The 16,961-nt window shown below is 34.4% G+C and overlaps 3 protein-coding genes and 1 non-coding gene across 7 annotated transcripts; 1 reads left to right on the plus strand and 3 right to left on the minus strand.

Moving 5' to 3' along the window:
* Nucleotides 1-1,114: 1,114 nt before the first annotated feature.
* Nucleotides 1,115-4,691, plus strand: LOC111025476 (WAT1-related protein At1g09380-like). Of its 2 annotated transcripts, XM_022303345.2 has the most exons (7): nucleotides 1,181-2,414; nucleotides 2,697-2,759; nucleotides 2,843-2,959; nucleotides 3,065-3,320; nucleotides 3,405-3,566; nucleotides 3,934-4,085; nucleotides 4,211-4,691. In XM_022303345.2, the coding sequence occupies exons 1-7, from the start codon at nucleotides 2,158-2,160 to the stop codon at nucleotides 4,443-4,445; spliced, it is 1,242 nt and encodes a 413-aa protein (XP_022159037.1). In that variant the 5' UTR covers nucleotides 1,181-2,157; the 3' UTR covers nucleotides 4,446-4,691. The 2 variants fall into 2 exon arrangements, with proteins under 2 accessions (XP_087981628.1, XP_022159037.1); XM_088125502.1 differs by lacking the exon at nucleotides 3,934-4,085 and having other exon boundaries at nucleotides 1,115-2,414; nucleotides 4,211-4,427.
* Nucleotides 2,585-10,269, minus strand: ABCI20 (non-intrinsic ABC protein 9). Of its 3 annotated transcripts, none has more exons than XM_022303357.2 (8): nucleotides 9,922-10,269; nucleotides 9,690-9,823; nucleotides 8,737-8,856; nucleotides 8,401-8,496; nucleotides 7,273-7,425; nucleotides 7,108-7,185; nucleotides 6,744-6,979; nucleotides 2,585-3,677 (listed from the first exon to the last, which is right to left on the minus strand). In XM_022303357.2, the coding sequence occupies exons 1-8, from the start codon at nucleotides 10,091-10,093 to the stop codon at nucleotides 3,593-3,595; spliced, it is 1,074 nt and encodes a 357-aa protein (XP_022159049.1). In that variant the 5' UTR covers nucleotides 10,094-10,269; the 3' UTR covers nucleotides 2,585-3,592. The 3 variants fall into 3 exon arrangements, with proteins under 3 accessions (XP_022159049.1, XP_022159044.1, XP_087981629.1); XM_022303352.2 differs by having other exon boundaries at nucleotides 2,585-3,663; nucleotides 9,922-10,264; XM_088125503.1 differs by lacking the exon at nucleotides 2,585-3,677 and having other exon boundaries at nucleotides 6,482-6,979; nucleotides 9,922-10,266.
* Nucleotides 10,270-10,315: 46 nt separating this feature from the next.
* TRNAI-AAU (transfer RNA isoleucine (anticodon AAU)) lies at nucleotides 10,316-10,389 on the minus strand. The gene has a single exon. It is a non-coding gene; the product is annotated as a tRNA-Ile (tRNA).
* Nucleotides 10,390-11,052: 663 nt separating this feature from the next.
* LOC111025915 (galactinol synthase 2) lies at nucleotides 11,053-12,852 on the minus strand. Its single transcript, XM_022303831.2, has 4 exons — nucleotides 12,451-12,852; nucleotides 12,015-12,335; nucleotides 11,595-11,729; nucleotides 11,053-11,485 (listed from the first exon to the last, which is right to left on the minus strand). The coding sequence occupies exons 1-4, from the start codon at nucleotides 12,766-12,768 to the stop codon at nucleotides 11,270-11,272; spliced, it is 990 nt and encodes a 329-aa protein (XP_022159523.1). The 5' UTR covers nucleotides 12,769-12,852; the 3' UTR covers nucleotides 11,053-11,269.
* Nucleotides 12,853-16,961: the final 4,109 nt, after the last annotated feature.

Consider the following 16,961-nt stretch of genomic DNA (forward strand, 5'->3'; position numbering starts at 1 on the left):
AAGAATATATTCAAAAAACGTCGTTGAATACCTAACCACATTTAAACGAAAATTATGTAGGGTCTTAATTATATGGGCTTTGCCATTTTTCAAAATATATATATATATGCCGAAGAGTATTGTTTATGTTTCTATTCAAAATTAGACGCTTCTCTTTTTTATTTGCTTATTATATCTTTATCCCTAATTGTTATTTCCAACACGGATCCGTTCTTTGCAATTATGGCACTCTTATAATAATAAGAATAACGATAATATTTAACCAGTTTAGGATGGTTAACCATGTTGATTAAGAGAAGGATTTTCCCTTTTCTTTTGCCTCAAAGAAGCTAATTTCAAGTATATCCTGTTAAACAAATTTTCTTGTGTCAAAGCTAAAAAAGAATTGTTCTTAATTGTTAGAAGCATAAAGCAATATTTAATAGGCCTATGTGTTTTTGAACACTTAATTACTTGATATGGTTTCAAATGTTTGATGAAAATGGATAAATGGGTTGACAGTTGACCCATAGCATTAACCCATTCACCACCCACAGCTTATGAAGAGTGGAATTTAGCCTTTTGAAGCTCGCACCCACAACAAAAAGCAAAATGTATAGTTGTAACCCATAAGCAAATTAATGCTTAGGTTAAAGTAATATAATTTATTATTATAAGACAAAATTTAAAACTTCTCACCTGAGTTGAAAAATGATGCATACTCCAAAGACCAAATGATTTATGATTAAAAATATAGTTTCAGCCCCTAAATTTATCATATTTATAATTTGGTCTGAGCTCTACTGTTAGGATTATTATGTGGATCATAATCAGGGAGCCATGAGAGCTTTGATTTTCTTTCAGATAAAAAATTGGAAAGAAACATTTGTGAGCATTGTGTAAATATTTGTCGATGCTATATACAAATTTTATTATTGTTTTGTTTTAGTCTTTATACTTTTTTAAAAAAGAAAAAAAAAACTATGTAACCATATTCGTATCGAAGAAATAATCCTACACAACGCGCATATATTTATAATCGGTATTTAATGAGAAAAGCCTAATGTTTTTGTTAAAAGACAAAAAATAAGAAAAAATCCATTTGCAAATCCCACTATAAAAATGAACTCGTATACGTATTCCTATAATTCATGTGGCATGAGAGAGGGGGCGTAAAAGTAAAGAACTCCTCCCCTCTCCTTTAACGCCTCCTATTGAATATTGATATCATGAAATGAATACGTAGATTCACCAAATAGATCTGATTTTTTGCCTTCTTCTAGAAAATCCAATCACCCAAACTGCTGCTTCTTGGTGCCACACCCAAGATTTTGCTTTTTGGATTTTCCAAAAGCTTTCCTCTTTTGCCTTTTAACAACAAAAATATCCTTTCTGTTAGTGTTAACCCATGGAATCATAACGTATTTCAACACCCGGACATAGTCTTACATCAGCTAGAGAAGAGGAAAGATTTGTAGTCTTGGCTGGAATGACCATATGATGTCTTTTTGAGTGAACTCTAAAGCAAATTTATATATATATATATAGACAATATCATACCCTTGTACAATATGAGAGATCTTTTGCTCAAATACCTTTCAGTTGTTTTTGTCGATCCAAACACAATCCCAAGAGTCGATGGTTCGATTCTGCACACCTGCAATTTTTCGACTAAAAAAACAAAGATACTTTTCAACTGTTTTAACTTTTGACAGTGATATAACCTCATTTAACAGAACGGAAAATAAAAGAAATAGAAAGTTCAAAAGGATAAATATGGGTCGGAATTTGAAAGTGGAGGGATGAAAAATGTTGTTATTAAAGGATCTAGGGAAACTTAGGAAGGAGGCACATGATGAAGCAAGTAGCAGAAAATGTTCCAGATTACATGGGGATGGTGGGGGGCAAGAAATCAGTTGCTTGAAGCTACAAAATCTGGTGAGGCCTAAGAAGACAAACAAAATTAAGGCTGTTTTTATGGTGTAAGCTGTAACCTCTGGTTTTGGTTCCATGCAAAATGGCCTACCCTTCCTTCCCCCAAGCAAATAATAAAAATATCATGCATTATTTTAAACGGTTTGCTTTTGCCTTTTTCCATGCTTAGAATTTCTTCTAAAACTTTCTGTTACTGGTCATCTTCTTCTTCCTCACTCTTCATCCCCCTCTCTCTATATATAAATGGCTCCCCACTGTCTTAAACCAACCACTCAGCCCCATCTGCTCATACAAGAAGAAAAGAGAGAAATGAAAGCTATGGCTACTAGTGGAGATTTCTTGCCACCATTGGTTATGGTGGTTGTCCAATTCCTATACGCAGGCTTGAATATTACATCAAAGTTAGCCATGGAGTTTGGAATGAATCCACTGGTTCTAGTTGCTTACAGGCAGATGTTTGCTACAGTAGCCATAGCTCCTTGTGCCTATTGGATAGAGAGGTATATGTACTTACGAATTTACTTCACATCTTTTGAATTTAACTCTTGGCCATGGAAGGAGTTGAAGTTTTGCTGCTAAGCAATCAATATTAAATCATTCTTTGGATTTAGAAATTCAAATTTTGCTATTTAGTATATTCTTAACTGAACGGTTCAATCAAATATGAATGTGGAGTGAGGAGTTCGAAGATATAGATTGCAGAAAGAAAAACATTATTCATCTTATGAAGTTTTCTAAACTTGATACTAATGGACATCATATTAACAAACAAATCACTGCAGGAAAGGGAGACCCAAGATTACAAAGCCAATTTTGTTTCAGATTCTGATATGTTCCTTAACTGGGTAAGTCAAACCACTTTCGTTTCATTTCCATTCCTAAACTTTGTATAACTCCAAATATAAATGTTCAAATCAATAATATGCAGGGCAACAGCAAACCAAGTCTTTTACTATGTTGGGTTAAAATATTCAACCCCCACCATCGCTTGTGCATTGACCAATGTCCTCCCAGCTGCAACTTTTGTCCTCGCTGTTCTTTTCAGGTACATAAAATCCCCCCTTTCTTCACCATTTTTAGATCATAATGGCTGACATATTTGCACTGTTCCTCGTATGTTCTTTCCTACAAATCATTGTTTGTTTGGTAGACAAGAATCTGTGGCGATCAAGACAAGACCAGGTGCAGCCAAGGTGTTGGGGACTGTCGTGTGCGTTGGAGGGGCCATGTTGTTGTCGTTCTACCGTGGACAAACCATCGAGCTTGGTGAATCCGGGATCCATTGGAAGTATGCCGAGATGATGAGGGGCGGAAGCTCCAATGGCCAAGGCACAGGCAGTAGCATCTGGGGCTCTCTTTGCTTGATCATAAGCTCCGTTGCCTGGGCGGCTTGGTTTGTAATCCAAGTCAGTATGCTTTGCTTCTCTTGATTCCGTCTTTTTCCCTCTTTCTCAGTGTCAAATCTAAGACTGCACTGGTTATTCCTGCAGGCGAAAGTGAACGAGAAGTTTCCAGCTCCGTACACGAGCACAGCTCTCATGACTTTCATGGCAACCATTCAATGTGGAGCAATTGCCATTGGCGTCGAGCACAGGACTTTAGCAGCTTGGTCATTGAAGAGCTCAATCAGACTTGTTGGAGCTCTCTATGCAGTATGTTCATTCTCTAACATTTCCCTTTATAGAATTAAGAATGTCTGACATCGAGAATTTGGCGAAGAAACCTCGATTGAACATGACGACACTATTCCTGTCCATATTGAACTGAACACGCATCAAATTTATTTCTAAGCTCTACCCAAAAAGCTTAATACTAATTGAGATAGTCTTAATCTTCTCTAGTTCTAACAGACATGTGACTTTAATCCTGTTCTTTGAAAGATATTACTCGAGTCGAAACCTTTTCTTTTAGAGTCGAGTCGAAACCTTTTCTTGTAGAGTTTTCATTACGCTAAGTTCTATTTTCCCCTCGAGGCCACATTCAATAGATTTTACAAGGCAACACCAATAACACTTTCAGGGAGTGGCGTGCTCTGGACTTGCGTTTTGCCTAACCTCCTGGAGTATCCAAAAGAAAGGTCCTCTCTATGCCTCAGTTTTCAACCCCTTCTTGCTGGTTATCGTGGCTGTTTTCAGCTGGACCTTCTTTCAAGAAAAATTATATGTAGGAACGTGAGTATCAACTTACGTCTATAACTTCCGATCCTCAAGTTTACATTATCTATTGAAATAGTGTTGAAATGCCAACCAAAAGCATGTTTCAAGAGCAGTTTTTTCCTTCTGTTGGCTTCACTCAGTGTTGTAGGGTCAACGTTGATTGTCGCTGGGCTATATGCTGTCCTATGGGGAAAGACCAAAGAGGTGAAACTACAACGAGATACCGAAATGGCGGTGGCAGCAGAGGCAAAGCTAGATGACTGTAATGACAAAGATGGATTGGAAGAACAGTCCTATGTGGTTTCAAATGCCAATATTCTCCATCAAGTAATAGCTGAGAGAAAGGAGCAAGAAAACAAATATAGCTTGGTGTGACATTTGAGGATTCTGCTGAGAATACAGATCAAAAGCCATCAATTTCAACAGATGGAGTAAGAACGTGTTCAAAGGAAGACATAGTATCTGATCTTCGTCAAGTTGCATCCCTTTTATGTAATGAAAATTTTACGTTGTTCAAGTCTCAATATACACTACTTTACATACTATAGCAGCAAAGTCATCATGTGAAACAACTTGATTGTAACTTATCAAGTTTCAATAATTGTTATTGTCCTCCAAAAAGTGCATCTTTAAGATTATAATCATTAACAAACCAAATACCAGAGGAAGGCAGCTGCAGAAATAGAACCAAAGTCACTTGACTGAGCAGAGAATATACGGGTTTGGGTTGTTTTGGTCTGCAGAAGTTTAAAAATTTAAAGAAAAACACTTATTTAATGTTTCTTTTTCCTAAAAATGTCTATAAGGAAAATGTTCTGTTTAAACATATGGCTTGGAAAATCATTCCCTAATACCTACTCCCAGAGTTATCTTTATGATGCTTTTGGCAATGCAGAAGAGAAGTGGCCATTCCTTAAACAAAAACCGAGACCACCTAAATCATCCAAACTAGGCTTGACTAAGATCTATTAGTCAATACTTGAGGAAGCCATAACTCGATGGATGATGAATATTATTTTTTCTACCTTATCTATCCCAAAATTTTCAAGCTCGAGACAAGACTCTGATCGTGCTTCAAGTCCATTGATGGTCTAGGAATTGTGCACTATGTACTGCTTGCATCGCTAGAGAGTTTTTTATGAGAAATCGAACTTTTCATTGAGAAAAATGAAAAAAGAACACATATAGAAGGGCATGAAAAAACCAACCCTACAACAAGAGGCCCACGAGAGTTGACACTGTGACTGCAAAGTAAAGAAGATACTGATGAAGAGGATCAAAAAGTCAATAGTTTTTTGGGTGATATGTGTGAAGGGAAATGGAGGGCTGAACAAGATAGAAGTAATTCTACGAGATGTGAACAACTTGGTGGAGAAAAAGAAAAGAGAGAGACTTCATTGCTTCCAATTTGTAACAACAGTTTTTAAATGCAGATGACCGATGCCAGAGAGAGAGAGAGAGAGAGAGAGAGAGAGAGACAACATGAGACTGCATCACTTGCAAGTTGAAACTGGTAGTAACAGTTTGCATTACTTGCAATTGGTAACAACAGTAGGGAAGCTGGCGGTATGATGAGAGAGAGCATTAGTCAGGCTAATTAAGTTAGCCAGTCTAATGGTTATATAATAGGCCATGGGTACTAGAATGCTTGACGTAGCTAAATGATCCTTTGGACAAGGATTAGAGAAGAAGCAACTTCTGCCATTGATGGCTTGGGTACTAGAGCACTGGGATTTGGCATCAAAGAGATTTGGTATAGATATATTCAACTGAGTCCGAGAGGAGCCTCATACATGTCCCACACATTTCAGTGTAATATTTTCTCTTTTTTTTTTCCTTTTCTTTTTAATATTTTCCTTGTAACTGTTCTCATACATTCTAAGGTTGATTCTAGAGTTTATTTTATCTTCATGTTAAATTGAATCCCTCTCCTACACAATGATGATGTGATGATGAATCTTTGTTTGCTTCTATAATTTAATACCCTTCGACTTCTTTTTCTGACAAAATTGTGAATATAATGATGTCTAATGTCTACTTTCATTGATGAGATGCTTCGTTGCTTAGGTTCCAGCACTAAGCAAAAAAGACATTCTAGGTTAAACCTTTATAACTTAAAATAGGATCTACAAAATCGACAAGTAGACAAATGCTACAAGTCATGTAAAAGTATTAAAGTAATAGTTAGGTGATTTTAGAAATCTTGCTTAGAAAAATCCTTCCCTTTTTTTCTTTTAATAACTAAAGAGTTAACATCATACATTTCAAATAATCATATCCCCAATAGCAGAAGATGACAATTTTATGGACTTTCCACTTTGCATGAAGTCTCTTTTACTTTTCCAGTTTTCTAAAGTGTATGTGGTCCAGCTTGTCTCAACTCAAAGCATACAGAAGTATTTGAAAAGCAGTTGGCACCCAAAACGCATTCAACTTCATAAGAATGAATTTTCTTGTTTTAATAGCAATTCTACAACACTGGAGCTAACAAGATAACTTTTGGAGGTAATCTCACAGAAATTAATCATGAATTAAAATAAGAGCACCCTATTAATACGTGTAAAGATTAAATGCTTCCATAACGATTATTTTATGGATAACTACTATAATGGGCTTTGAGCCTTTTCTAGTTCTTTTTGTTAGTTTTGTAAAGAGAAAAGGAAGACTCCTTACTGCCTGAGAACTCTATTTGAGCTGAACAAGAAGTTCTCTTCTCCGGCAATGGTGGAGTGAAGCCGTCCTGCTGCCCACCCATTGTTTACAACTCGAACAGCACAGCTGGCTGGATCCCCGGTTACACGACTCTCCTCTATTTGTTGTTCAAATTCAGGCAGACCATTTGCCTTTCTTTCCCTCCTCCTCTGCCTCTCCTCGTCCCGCTCCTTCCTTAGCCAGCTCTCAACTGTTCTCTGAGAGTAAAATATCAGCAAGGCATAAGTAGATGCTAAAATTTGAGTTTTGAACTAATGAAAAACTTTTTAAACTTGTTCAGTTTTCTGTTCAAGGGAAATAAGCATTCCGCATCATAAAAACTAACCATAAGAGACAATTTGCTGATCTCCTTAATTTTTTCCATTGGCATGGAGATCTGCAACTTCCCATGAGACACATAGACCTACCACAACAAAATAGATTATTAATAAAGGAAAATTGGACATCAAAAGATTTAGAGAGAGAAAACAAACAGAAGAATTGAGCATACAATGTGCGATGGCCAGTCTTCTAGACCATCAAATATATGCGTGGCGTAGATTATTGTAGCCCCACGTTCTTCACATTCCCTTCTCAGAAACTTCAAAAGGTTAGCCCTTGCTAGCACGTCAAGATCCACAGTTATCTCATCAAGAAGAAGAACCTAGAAAGAAAAGAGCAAAATCAACTTTGTTTTAATATACAATGCTGCAATAATACCTATAGGTTTAAATCTCAATTTCGTCTTATCAAATAATAATAATAAAGTGATTTTTAGTTATGTCATAGAGGATCCACCCTAAGAGGTGAGAACAAATAAAGAAAGGAAAATAAAAGGTCCAATCCAACCGAATAAATGCAACTCAGATCATAATGAAGCATTTCTCAGCTTTCATTCTAAAAGGTGGAAGCTAAAATGAAAAAAAGAATCGACCATTTAATTATTCAAAATTGCACTAGAAAAATAATAGAAAGAGTGGCAATGGCAAATATATATGTCTATAAATCTATCTATATTGAATTATATTGAAATGCATAATAGAAATGATAGAATCATTTTGGATCAGATCATGTCTCCAATAGTGTTCATAAACTTTCAGATTTATTTCAGTTTGAACCCTAAACATCCAAAAGGTAACTTTAGTCATTGAACTTATAAACTGATTCCTTTAACAGACAGAGAATGTGACTTTCAAAAATGTGTATTGATTTGTTGTCATCAGCATTTATTGGAATCACATTACTTGAATAGGGCAGGTAATGGGTGACAGATATTAGGTGACTAAATAATAATAAAGTATAAAATGGTCCAGTTTTTTGAAAGTTCGGGGGCTTTTATTTTTATATTTGTGAAAGTTCAAAAACGAAAGTAGACAACTAGACATTTTGAAAATCTAAAGACCAAAATGGTTATCTTTTAAAAGTCAAATCTGGAAAATCAAAATAGAATAAACCTATAAGTTTAGGGAGGATTTAAACTATATCTATATTTCACTGAAAAAAAGAAGGAGAAGAAGAAAGCCACCCTATTAAAATAATAAATGTGTTTCTCCATGGAAGTATAACAACAAGATCCTAAAACGCAAGGTAAATGCAAGAAGTGAGTGATAAGTTAAGAGAGGAAGAAAGATTAAAATACCTTATATGCCTTGAGAAGACCCATGCATATCTGCACCCGTCTTCTCTGACCATCTGACACCTTGTGCATCTTCCATGATAGATCAATGTCCAACATCTTAAGTGTCAACAAAGGAAAAATAAAAAGATTATGAGTTCACGGACTGAAAATATCACTGCAGCCTAAAATTTATGGGAAAATTGTACAGCGTAAGTAAATTAAAGAAAAACGTAGTAATCCAAAATTCACTTCCAAAGCATAGGTGGTCTTAGCACAACTGTCTTAAAGAAGACAATTATGTGCGACCAGAAAATTAAGTTCACAGAAGTGAAGCATGGAATTGTATGATTATCTTACATTAATGAGTTCATCTCTCCTTTTCGGATCAATCCCATCCACTCCAAAAATTAGTTTCTCTGCAGATACAGCCATTTGAATGGAAACCTCAAATCCTGCGAAGGCTACATCTCTCTTCCACTGAAGAGTAGGGAGGAGCCATCAGAATTTTCTCAATCTTTTCATTCACGCTAGCAATAGGTACTAGAATTGGAAATTAATGTTCGGCCATGGTAAGGTCCATTCGAAACAGAATTTGGAAAAATAAAAGGGCAGAGGTATACTTAAACAAACAAAGCGCACAATTTTGGAGAAAAAGCAGGCAGGAGAAGAACCTTTAGTTCGATAATTCACAAAGCATGCAAGAAGATTTCTTCAGACTTCAGAGCTATAAAAGTTTGAAGCCATAAAAACGATAACCATGCAAGCAAAATTTATTAACAGTTTCTTATAACTAAGCCATGATTGCTTTGTAAACCCAAAAAACTCAAAAAGCACCCAACTAGATTTAATGCCAACAATGTCCTAACAAAAATAACCCAATAAATTCTTAATTGTCAGATTTCAAATGAATTCCTTTGTTTGCCATTCTTCCAAATAAAATGATCTGAACACATGTTTATACTTAAAACTTTCCAAAGAAAAAAAAAAAAAAGTCCGATTTTGCATGATCTCAAAGTTAGTTACTAATTTATCTTCATCAAATTTTTAACTTACCATTAATCAAAAAGCTACATTAGTAAAATCCTTCCAAAATTTTCACATTCCAAACAAAATAAAATATTTAAAGTCATTTCTAATTTTTCAAATCAGGGATTTAAAATTATTCCTATATTTCTTGATTCTTAAGGATAATACTCTAATTCAACCATAGAGAAGATGAAACAAATCAAAGCCAAGTGGGATCAATATCCGATATCAATTGAATTCATCAATGAAACACAGAAATAAAAAGGAGAAAGAATAAGGTAAACCTCTCCTCCTAGATAACAAAGATCACCAGAAACTGTTAAAGCAGTATCGTGAAAAGCCGACCTTCCAAGTACACGAACCATATGAGGCTCCACCATATGCTTCCCTCCCAAAATCTTCAAAATCGTGGTCTTCCCTGTGACCAAAATTAAAACTCAAAAAAGGGATCACAAAAACAAAAATCCCTTAAATTGTTTGCTACAAGATTTAGAGAGATCCATAATTGGGAATTACCAGCGCCATTGGATCCGACGAGAAGGCAACGGTGACCAGCATTGAGGGTGAGGGAGAAATCATCGATGAGGGGCTTGGAACCGGGCGGAGGATGGCCGTCGATTCCGGGGTAAGTGAATCGGAGGCCGTCGATGACGATGGTGGGGTCGGAACCAGGCTTCATAACTGCCATTCTGGAGATTGAGGATTGGAGTTTGGTGCTGAGAAATGGAGTTAAAAAGAGGAATTGAAGGAGAGACAGTTGGAATTGAGCAATTGGGTTGGTTTGTGATGGAGAAAGAAGCCGAATCGAGGCGTGGCATTTTTTCAGGCACTCAAAAAACCTTGCTACGCCATTGCATCGCAGAGACAGATTGAGGATTAAAAATTGGAAGGAAAATAAAGTTCAAAATTTTGGCCCATGCAGGTTTCGAACCTGCGACCTTCGCGTTATTAGCACGACGCTCTAACCAACTGAGCTAATAGGCCGTTGATTTTAAATTTGCATTTTAAAGTTTTTATTGTTTTATGATACTTATTTCTCGTTATGTTTAATTGAAAGATGTAATTTTAGACCTCGTAAAGTGAACAAAAATCTAATATATATGTTTAATTATTTGTAATTTTACTCGACGGAAAGACATCAACTCCACTCATTATTTTTTACTTTTCATGTAAACATACTTTTAAATAGTTTACATTTTTCCTTTTAAAAAAAAAACAGTTTAGATTTTAACTAAAATTTTATTTTAGGTATTCAAAATAAATTGAAACATTCATTAGAATAATTAATGTCATTAATCATTAATAATATAGTCAGTAATTTTCTATATTCTCAATAATAGTCTTTCTAAGATGGATAGAGCTTTTATTTAAATACTAAATTAAAGTTAAAATGACATGAATACTAAAGAAAAAAAGCTAATTTAAACTTTGTAAGCTTGCTCTTTTATTATTGCCTTTTAAATTTACAACCATCAAAACTATGTTTTTTTTTATATGTTTTTCATTTATGTTCAGTATTAAAGAAAAACAAAGAAAAATTCATTGGGAGTTGGCCTCATATAACCATATATCTTGTAATATAAATTGCCATATGGATAATTTTCTTTACAAATATTAAAAATATAATATAGGAACAAAAGCCAACTATTACAAAAGGAATTAAGTTCAATACATTAAAATCCTCCCCAAAGCACTCTAATTTACATATTAGAACTCACAAATTAATAATCATCAACATCACAATCTCTCTTCTTTTGATTCTTAATATTTGAAAATTAGGTGGAAAGAACCATATTCATCATATATTATATACTAATATAACTAATTCATATATCTATCCATTCGTGTAATTCGGGGCAATTAATTAGGCTGCTGATGGAGCAGTGTGGTAGTGAACGACACCAGCCTCCGCTGCCAAAAATGTTTGGCGGTTGACTTGTTCGTTGCCGCCATTTTCGACCTTGTAGTTGAAATCCAAGCTCTCGTCGTCGTAAATTTCCCACCATTTCTTCACGAGCATTTTTATGTCTTCCCTCTCCATGTTCTCCTCTTCTCCGGTGTACCTCCATGGCTTCGACCCCTGAAAATGGAGGGAAAAAAACCGATCAGATTCCGATTAACCGCAAACGACGTGGTTAAAATATAATGTGCATGCATGATGGATTATGTGATCATTGCAGCATACTCACAGCGGCGCAATAGTGAACCACTTTGACTTTGTCGAGCTCCACGTTCTCCGGGTGGCGCCATAGCATCGCCATCACCAAGTTGTATACTGGTGGAATTGGCCTGTATTTCTCTCTGAAGAACATGTTCAGAAAGTCCTGCCAAACAAAAATTAAAATTATTCAATTTCCTACTGATATTAAATCAAAGGTTTAAATCATATAATTGATGCTTGTTCACTGTTTTAACGAAAATAATTAAAATTAAGAATAGTCACTGTTTTTTCTAAATCATATAATTAAAAAAAATAAAAATAATTAAAAATAGTCACGTATTAACAATCAAAATGAAGGGAAGGAACAAAAAAGGGTTATGATCTAAAACGGGAAAGTCCGAGTCGAAAGTAATATTTAAATCTAAATAGTTGTAATTTTGATGGGTACCTGTTCAGCGAAAGGGGTGGGAGGGGTGGTTTGGAGGGTGGAGAGGAGGCGGCGGTAAGTGGTCAAGTGTGGCTCGAACACGAACATGCCGGCGTTGAAGTAGAGAGGAGGCTTGGGGCCGAGGTGCGCCGCCCACTGAACCTTGTCGGGGCACTGCTGGCAGTACCCGATCTTGTACTGCGCTGTATGGCTCCATGTCTTCTCGCAGAAACAGTCCATCACTGCGTAGAAATACGAGTCCTCCATCTCGAACAGGTGGTCTATGTTTTCGAACACTTGGATGTCTCCATCCAAATATATCATCTTCTTGAAATCAACAAACTGCACACCACAAACGCACACCACTTAAACCCCTATTTGGTTTCATTTTTTATTTTCTAATACATATTATGAAATTAGTTGATCTGATAATTTGATTGTATTTGGATGTACGTACCTCCCAGATACGGAGCTTGGAGTAATTGATGACGTAGTAAGCCATGGCGAATCGTGTCTGGTTTTCGGGCGGGTGAACCGGCTCGATCTCCCGGACCACGCAGCCCTGCCACCGCAGCAACTCCCGGTGCTCCTCCGGCACGTCCGGCAGCACCGCCACTAGCAGCGGGTACTTGCTCTTCACTTTCCTCAGCCCCTTCGCCAGCCCCACCACCCCCTTCACGTAGTCCCCATTTCCGGCCAGGAACGTCACGTACCCGCGCCTCGGCGCCGCATCTCGCTCTGCCCTCACCTCCCCGGAGCTCAATTCAGGAGCCATTTCCTCGTCTGCTAAATATTGGGTTACGTTGTGTGTCTTTGTATAATGTGGTTTCTGAAACTTTGATGAGTGATGAGAGATTTAGTGGCAGAGTAGAGGGGTTTATATAGCAAAATTCTCCCACCCCAAATCCTGTTTTTCTTTGCTCTTCTTTTTGTTTTTTGACTCATTAATTTTATTTTCTCAACTGAATCGGACTCTACATCTGGCGGAGGTGGCGATCCAACGGTGCGGAAATGGAGGGTCGCGGATTTGGACGGTGAGATTATTCCCCAAAATGCCCTTTCTTTTCTGCCATGTTTCACTGGTGTGGTACGACTGTAAATAAGTTCAAAAACTAAGACTATATCTTGTTGAAAACCAACGGCTGAGATTGAACTGCATTTTGCCATGAAGCTTCCTAAGGAGACAAGGGACGGTAAAGTGGTTATTGCGAAGGAAAAAAATTGTAATTACGGTTTAACGAAATGAACCACCGCTGGCACCGACCAGCGGACGGGGGTGGGCCCACGCTAGTTCTAAAGTAGCCTATAATTGCTCCACACGAGATTTGGTGAGACAGATTTCCCGACACGTGGCGGTTTCATAAACGTCATTACCCGTCCGGTAGGGTCCACGATTATGGTTCCGGCACGTAGAAAGTCCGTGTCCACGTGGCGCTCTCGCACTAGTCAGATTTTATTTAAACCTTTTTTAAATTAATTTATTTTGAAACTCGCATTCATTCTGCATTCTAATTTTCAAAACCATTATCTGATGAATAATTAAGGAATATGAAAAATATTCAATTTATTTATTGTTTTATTTAATATGATTTAAATATTTTTTTCCTTCATTAATTGTTTTTTCTTTGAGAAAATCCTTCATGTTAGGTTTATACAGGGGTGCAAACAAAAATTACAAATTGACTAGAAAAGTGAGTGATCAGAGATATTATAGGTATATAAGAGAGGACAATTATCTCCAGTATGATACCTTTTGGGTGAAACTAAAAGGTTATGCTCAAAGCGGATAATATCATAGCATTGTGGAGATATTTGGACTACTAAGAGTACTGTTGTCGTTAACACTTCATTAATTGTTGTTGAACATGTCAGGTTGAAGGTCGACTTATTGGGCGCGCATGTTATTGGTAGGGAGACCTTCAACTTGCTAATTAGGAGTTTTCTGTCAAATATTCGACTAAGTATGAAGGTCGTTCCTGTCACAGATAGTCTTTTAGCTAGACCTTAACTGATAGGACGTTATTTATCCTCCATGTGGATGAATGCCTCCAACAATAAGAAAAAAAATGCTTTTATCTGGTTGAATTTTCAAATTTTTTTTTTTCATTTTTCAATGTCTTCTTGGTTTGATATATAAATTCTAAAATATAACCATTTTAATTCTCACAATTATCATGTCATTGAACAATGTAGCATAAGATAGGTATATTATTGGCTGAATAAAAATAATGATAAAAAATAATGTTACTTTAATAAATTTAGAAAGTATAGAGATGAAAGTTGAAAATGAAATTTATAAATAGTTTTAAAAACAAAATAGAGATGTCTTGAAAAATTATTACTACAATTTTTTAGATAATACGTAACATAGCTTTTCCATCCTCTTTAATGACACCTGCTCCTACAATATTAAATTCTATAGAAATAAAGAGAGGAATATATCCACTTGTAAAGCATACACTAGGCAGAAATCTATAAGGTACCTAGAGAGTATACATCACTTCAAATGACTCATCAATTAAAGTCCAAAATATTAATCAATATTACAATGCTGTCCATGTCTTATATTACAATGACAATTATATTTCAACATTTAAGTGCTACATGTTCTGGTCCAATTGGTTCTTTTCCCCTTCCAATTCAAAGCATATTTCAAATTTTATATTCCTTATCTATTACCTATTTTTTCATGAAAAGTAAAGATATTTAAACCCTCCACTTTTTAAATAACATTATTAATATCTCTTGTTGTTTTGTGTTCAAATTAATTACAATATTATCTATATATGAATGTAAATTATTAAATTAAACCTAAAAAAATTCAACCTTTTTATTTATAGGACTATTTAGTTTCATAATATTTAAAGATTTTCTAACTTTGCTATATAATATATATTTCATTATTCAAGGACACTCATTACTAGTTTTTTCCTCTTACCAATCTTACTCACATTATTAGTTAAGTATTGACCACCAAATCACTCTGGAATAATATAATCCATCCATAAATAAATTTTTGCTTCCTTTACACCCTAAAGAAGAAAAGAATGAATTTCTCAAAAAATAAATAAATAAAACAAAACAAAACAAAACAACGCCTTAAATTAAGGAATTGTCAAATAAAGCAAAGAGAGGTTCTTAATTACAAAAGAAAAAAGAAAAAGAGAGAAAGGGGGAGAGAGAGAATGAATAGAAATACTAGTATCATGAAATAATCCCTAATCACATGAAATTGGTCAGCTTGATCAAATTAGTCGGATTTATTGTTCTCTTGAAACGAATCCAAAAGAAGGGTTCCGAAAAGTATTGAATTAATGCTTTAACTGGTTGAGATATGTTTAAGCTTACTTTTTTTAGACGATATTGGTATTGAAATAATGTGGGTTGTTCTTCGGTTTGAGTTTGTTTCAAAATAAAATAGAGAAGCAACAAAAACCTCAGTGATTTCTCTAAACGAAGGAGGGACATATTATTGAGAAAGTTTCGCACGTCTATTTATTATTTAAGAAAAATAAAATCATTGACATAAATGGTAGAACGTACCTTAAGTTTATAGAAGATATGAAACTTAACCAAATGAAAATGTATAAATTTTGGTGTATATACCGATTTATTTTTAACTTCTCACTCATTTTTACCATTATCGTGATTCAATAGTTATTATTGTTGTTTAAAGATATTTATGATTAGCTATTTTGAGATTCTCCAAATGAACAATAAAAGGGAGAGAAGAATTATAAGGATAGAAAGTATATTTTATTTTTAAAAGAAGTAATTAATTCAACTATTTTGAAGACTAATCAGATATAAAAATTCAATCCTCTATGTTAGTACTAATAAAAGGCTAATTAAATATATCATTGAATCTTTTGAATATAATTAATGTCATTTTTCAATTTTTGTCCAATAACATGTTTCAAAGTTCAAAGTTTTGAAATAAAAAAACTCTATTCCATAAAATAATGTTGAAATTTTGAATAATGAAACGGTAGCACAATATTTAAGCGTGCATAATAATAATATATATCAAACGAAAATAATATATATATTTATTAGTATAACAAAATATGAGGGTGGGAATTTTGTTTTCTTTCGAGAGTAAAAAAGATACTACTTTATTTGAATGAATTTTTAATTCAAGCCAGACAATGTAATATTTTAAATTCGGTAGAGGTTAGCAAAAGTATTTATTTTTTCTTTGAAAATATTTCTTTTTCCTTTTAAAAAATCACTTGTTGATATACAAAATAATTTTTAAATATCTTGGTACCATTTTATTTTTTATTTGATATATTTTTTTTCTTTTTTAAATGTAGATATCAAATTTAAAAGTTTAAAATATTAGAGTTAAAATTTGAAAATGAGATGACGCTTACTTTAGGGCATAATAATATATTCTAATCTTTTAAGATAAAATTATTTTAAAATTTGACAAAAATATAACCCAATATTTAAAAATAAAGGAGAAACTTTTCTCACACTCAACCTGGATTAAAAAATTAAAAGAAAAAAAACCCCATGAAATCTTAATCTTTTTCTTTTTTAAAAGATCATGCAATCTTAATCTAATACTTTAGAATAATCTAATAATATAATATAATATCAATGTCGGTTGGTCAAAAAGAGGCTCATAAGAATTTTACTTTCACCGATACATATATTTTTCTTAAAGGTCCATATTTCTCCTCAATCAAAACAAAAATATAAGAAAGACATCACAAGATTTATTATGGACACAATTTTTAGCAGTTAAAATCCAATCTTGGTATAAAAAAGATTATTCAATTTTTATTCATAAATTTTAAAAATATCTAACTTAGTCTTACTCGGTGAATGATATTTCAAAATATTTATTTCGATTCTTTACCTCAACAAAAAATGGTAAAATCCAACTTGTGAGTTAAGTGTTTATTTTGGTTTTCAAAATTTTAAAAAGGGCAGTTAAGCCTTTGAGGTTTAAAAAATAGC

The sequence above is a fragment of the Momordica charantia genome (genome assembly GCF_013281855.1).
Source record: "Momordica charantia cultivar OHB3-1 chromosome 6 unlocalized genomic scaffold, Mcharantia_2.0 BLBB01000006.1, whole genome shotgun sequence".
Lineage (NCBI taxonomy): Eukaryota > Viridiplantae > Streptophyta > Magnoliopsida > Cucurbitales > Cucurbitaceae > Momordica > Momordica charantia.

What these genes read in the sequence shown, in the direction of transcription:
- LOC111025476 (XM_022303345.2), top strand. Translation starts at nt 2,158, where the DNA reads ATGGCTCCCCACTGTCTTAAACCAACCACTCAGCCCCATCTGCTCATA. An exon ending in TGTGCCTATTGGATAGAGAG is followed by an intron (nt 2,415 to 2,696) that starts GTATATGTACTT and finishes AAATCACTGCAG; the next exon opens with GAAAGGGAGACCCAAGATTA. An exon ending in TTGTTGGAGCTCTCTATGCA is followed by an intron (nt 3,567 to 3,933) that starts GTATGTTCATTC and finishes TAACACTTTCAG; the next exon opens with GGAGTGGCGTGCTCTGGACT.
- ABCI20 (XM_022303352.2), bottom strand. Translation starts at nt 10,093, where the DNA reads ATGGCAGTTATGAAGCCTGGTTCCGACCCCACCATCGTCATCGACGGC. An exon ending in TTTGTTATCTAGGAGGAGAG is followed by an intron (nt 8,857 to 9,689) that starts GTTTACCTTATT and finishes CCTACTCTTCAG; the next exon opens with TGGAAGAGAGATGTAGCCTT. An exon ending in AAGACTGGCCATCGCACATT is followed by an intron (nt 7,186 to 7,272) that starts GTATGCTCAATT and finishes TTGTTGTGGTAG; the next exon opens with GTCTATGTGTCTCATGGGAA.
- LOC111025915 (XM_022303831.2), bottom strand. Translation starts at nt 12,768, where the DNA reads ATGGCTCCTGAATTGAGCTCCGGGGAGGTGAGGGCAGAGCGAGATGCG. An exon ending in CCACCCCTTTCGCTGAACAG is followed by an intron (nt 11,730 to 12,014) that starts GTACCCATCAAA and finishes TTTGTTTGGCAG; the next exon opens with GACTTTCTGAACATGTTCTT. An exon ending in TGGTTCACTATTGCGCCGCT is followed by an intron (nt 11,486 to 11,594) that starts GTGAGTATGCTG and finishes CTCCATTTTCAG; the next exon opens with GGGTCGAAGCCATGGAGGTA.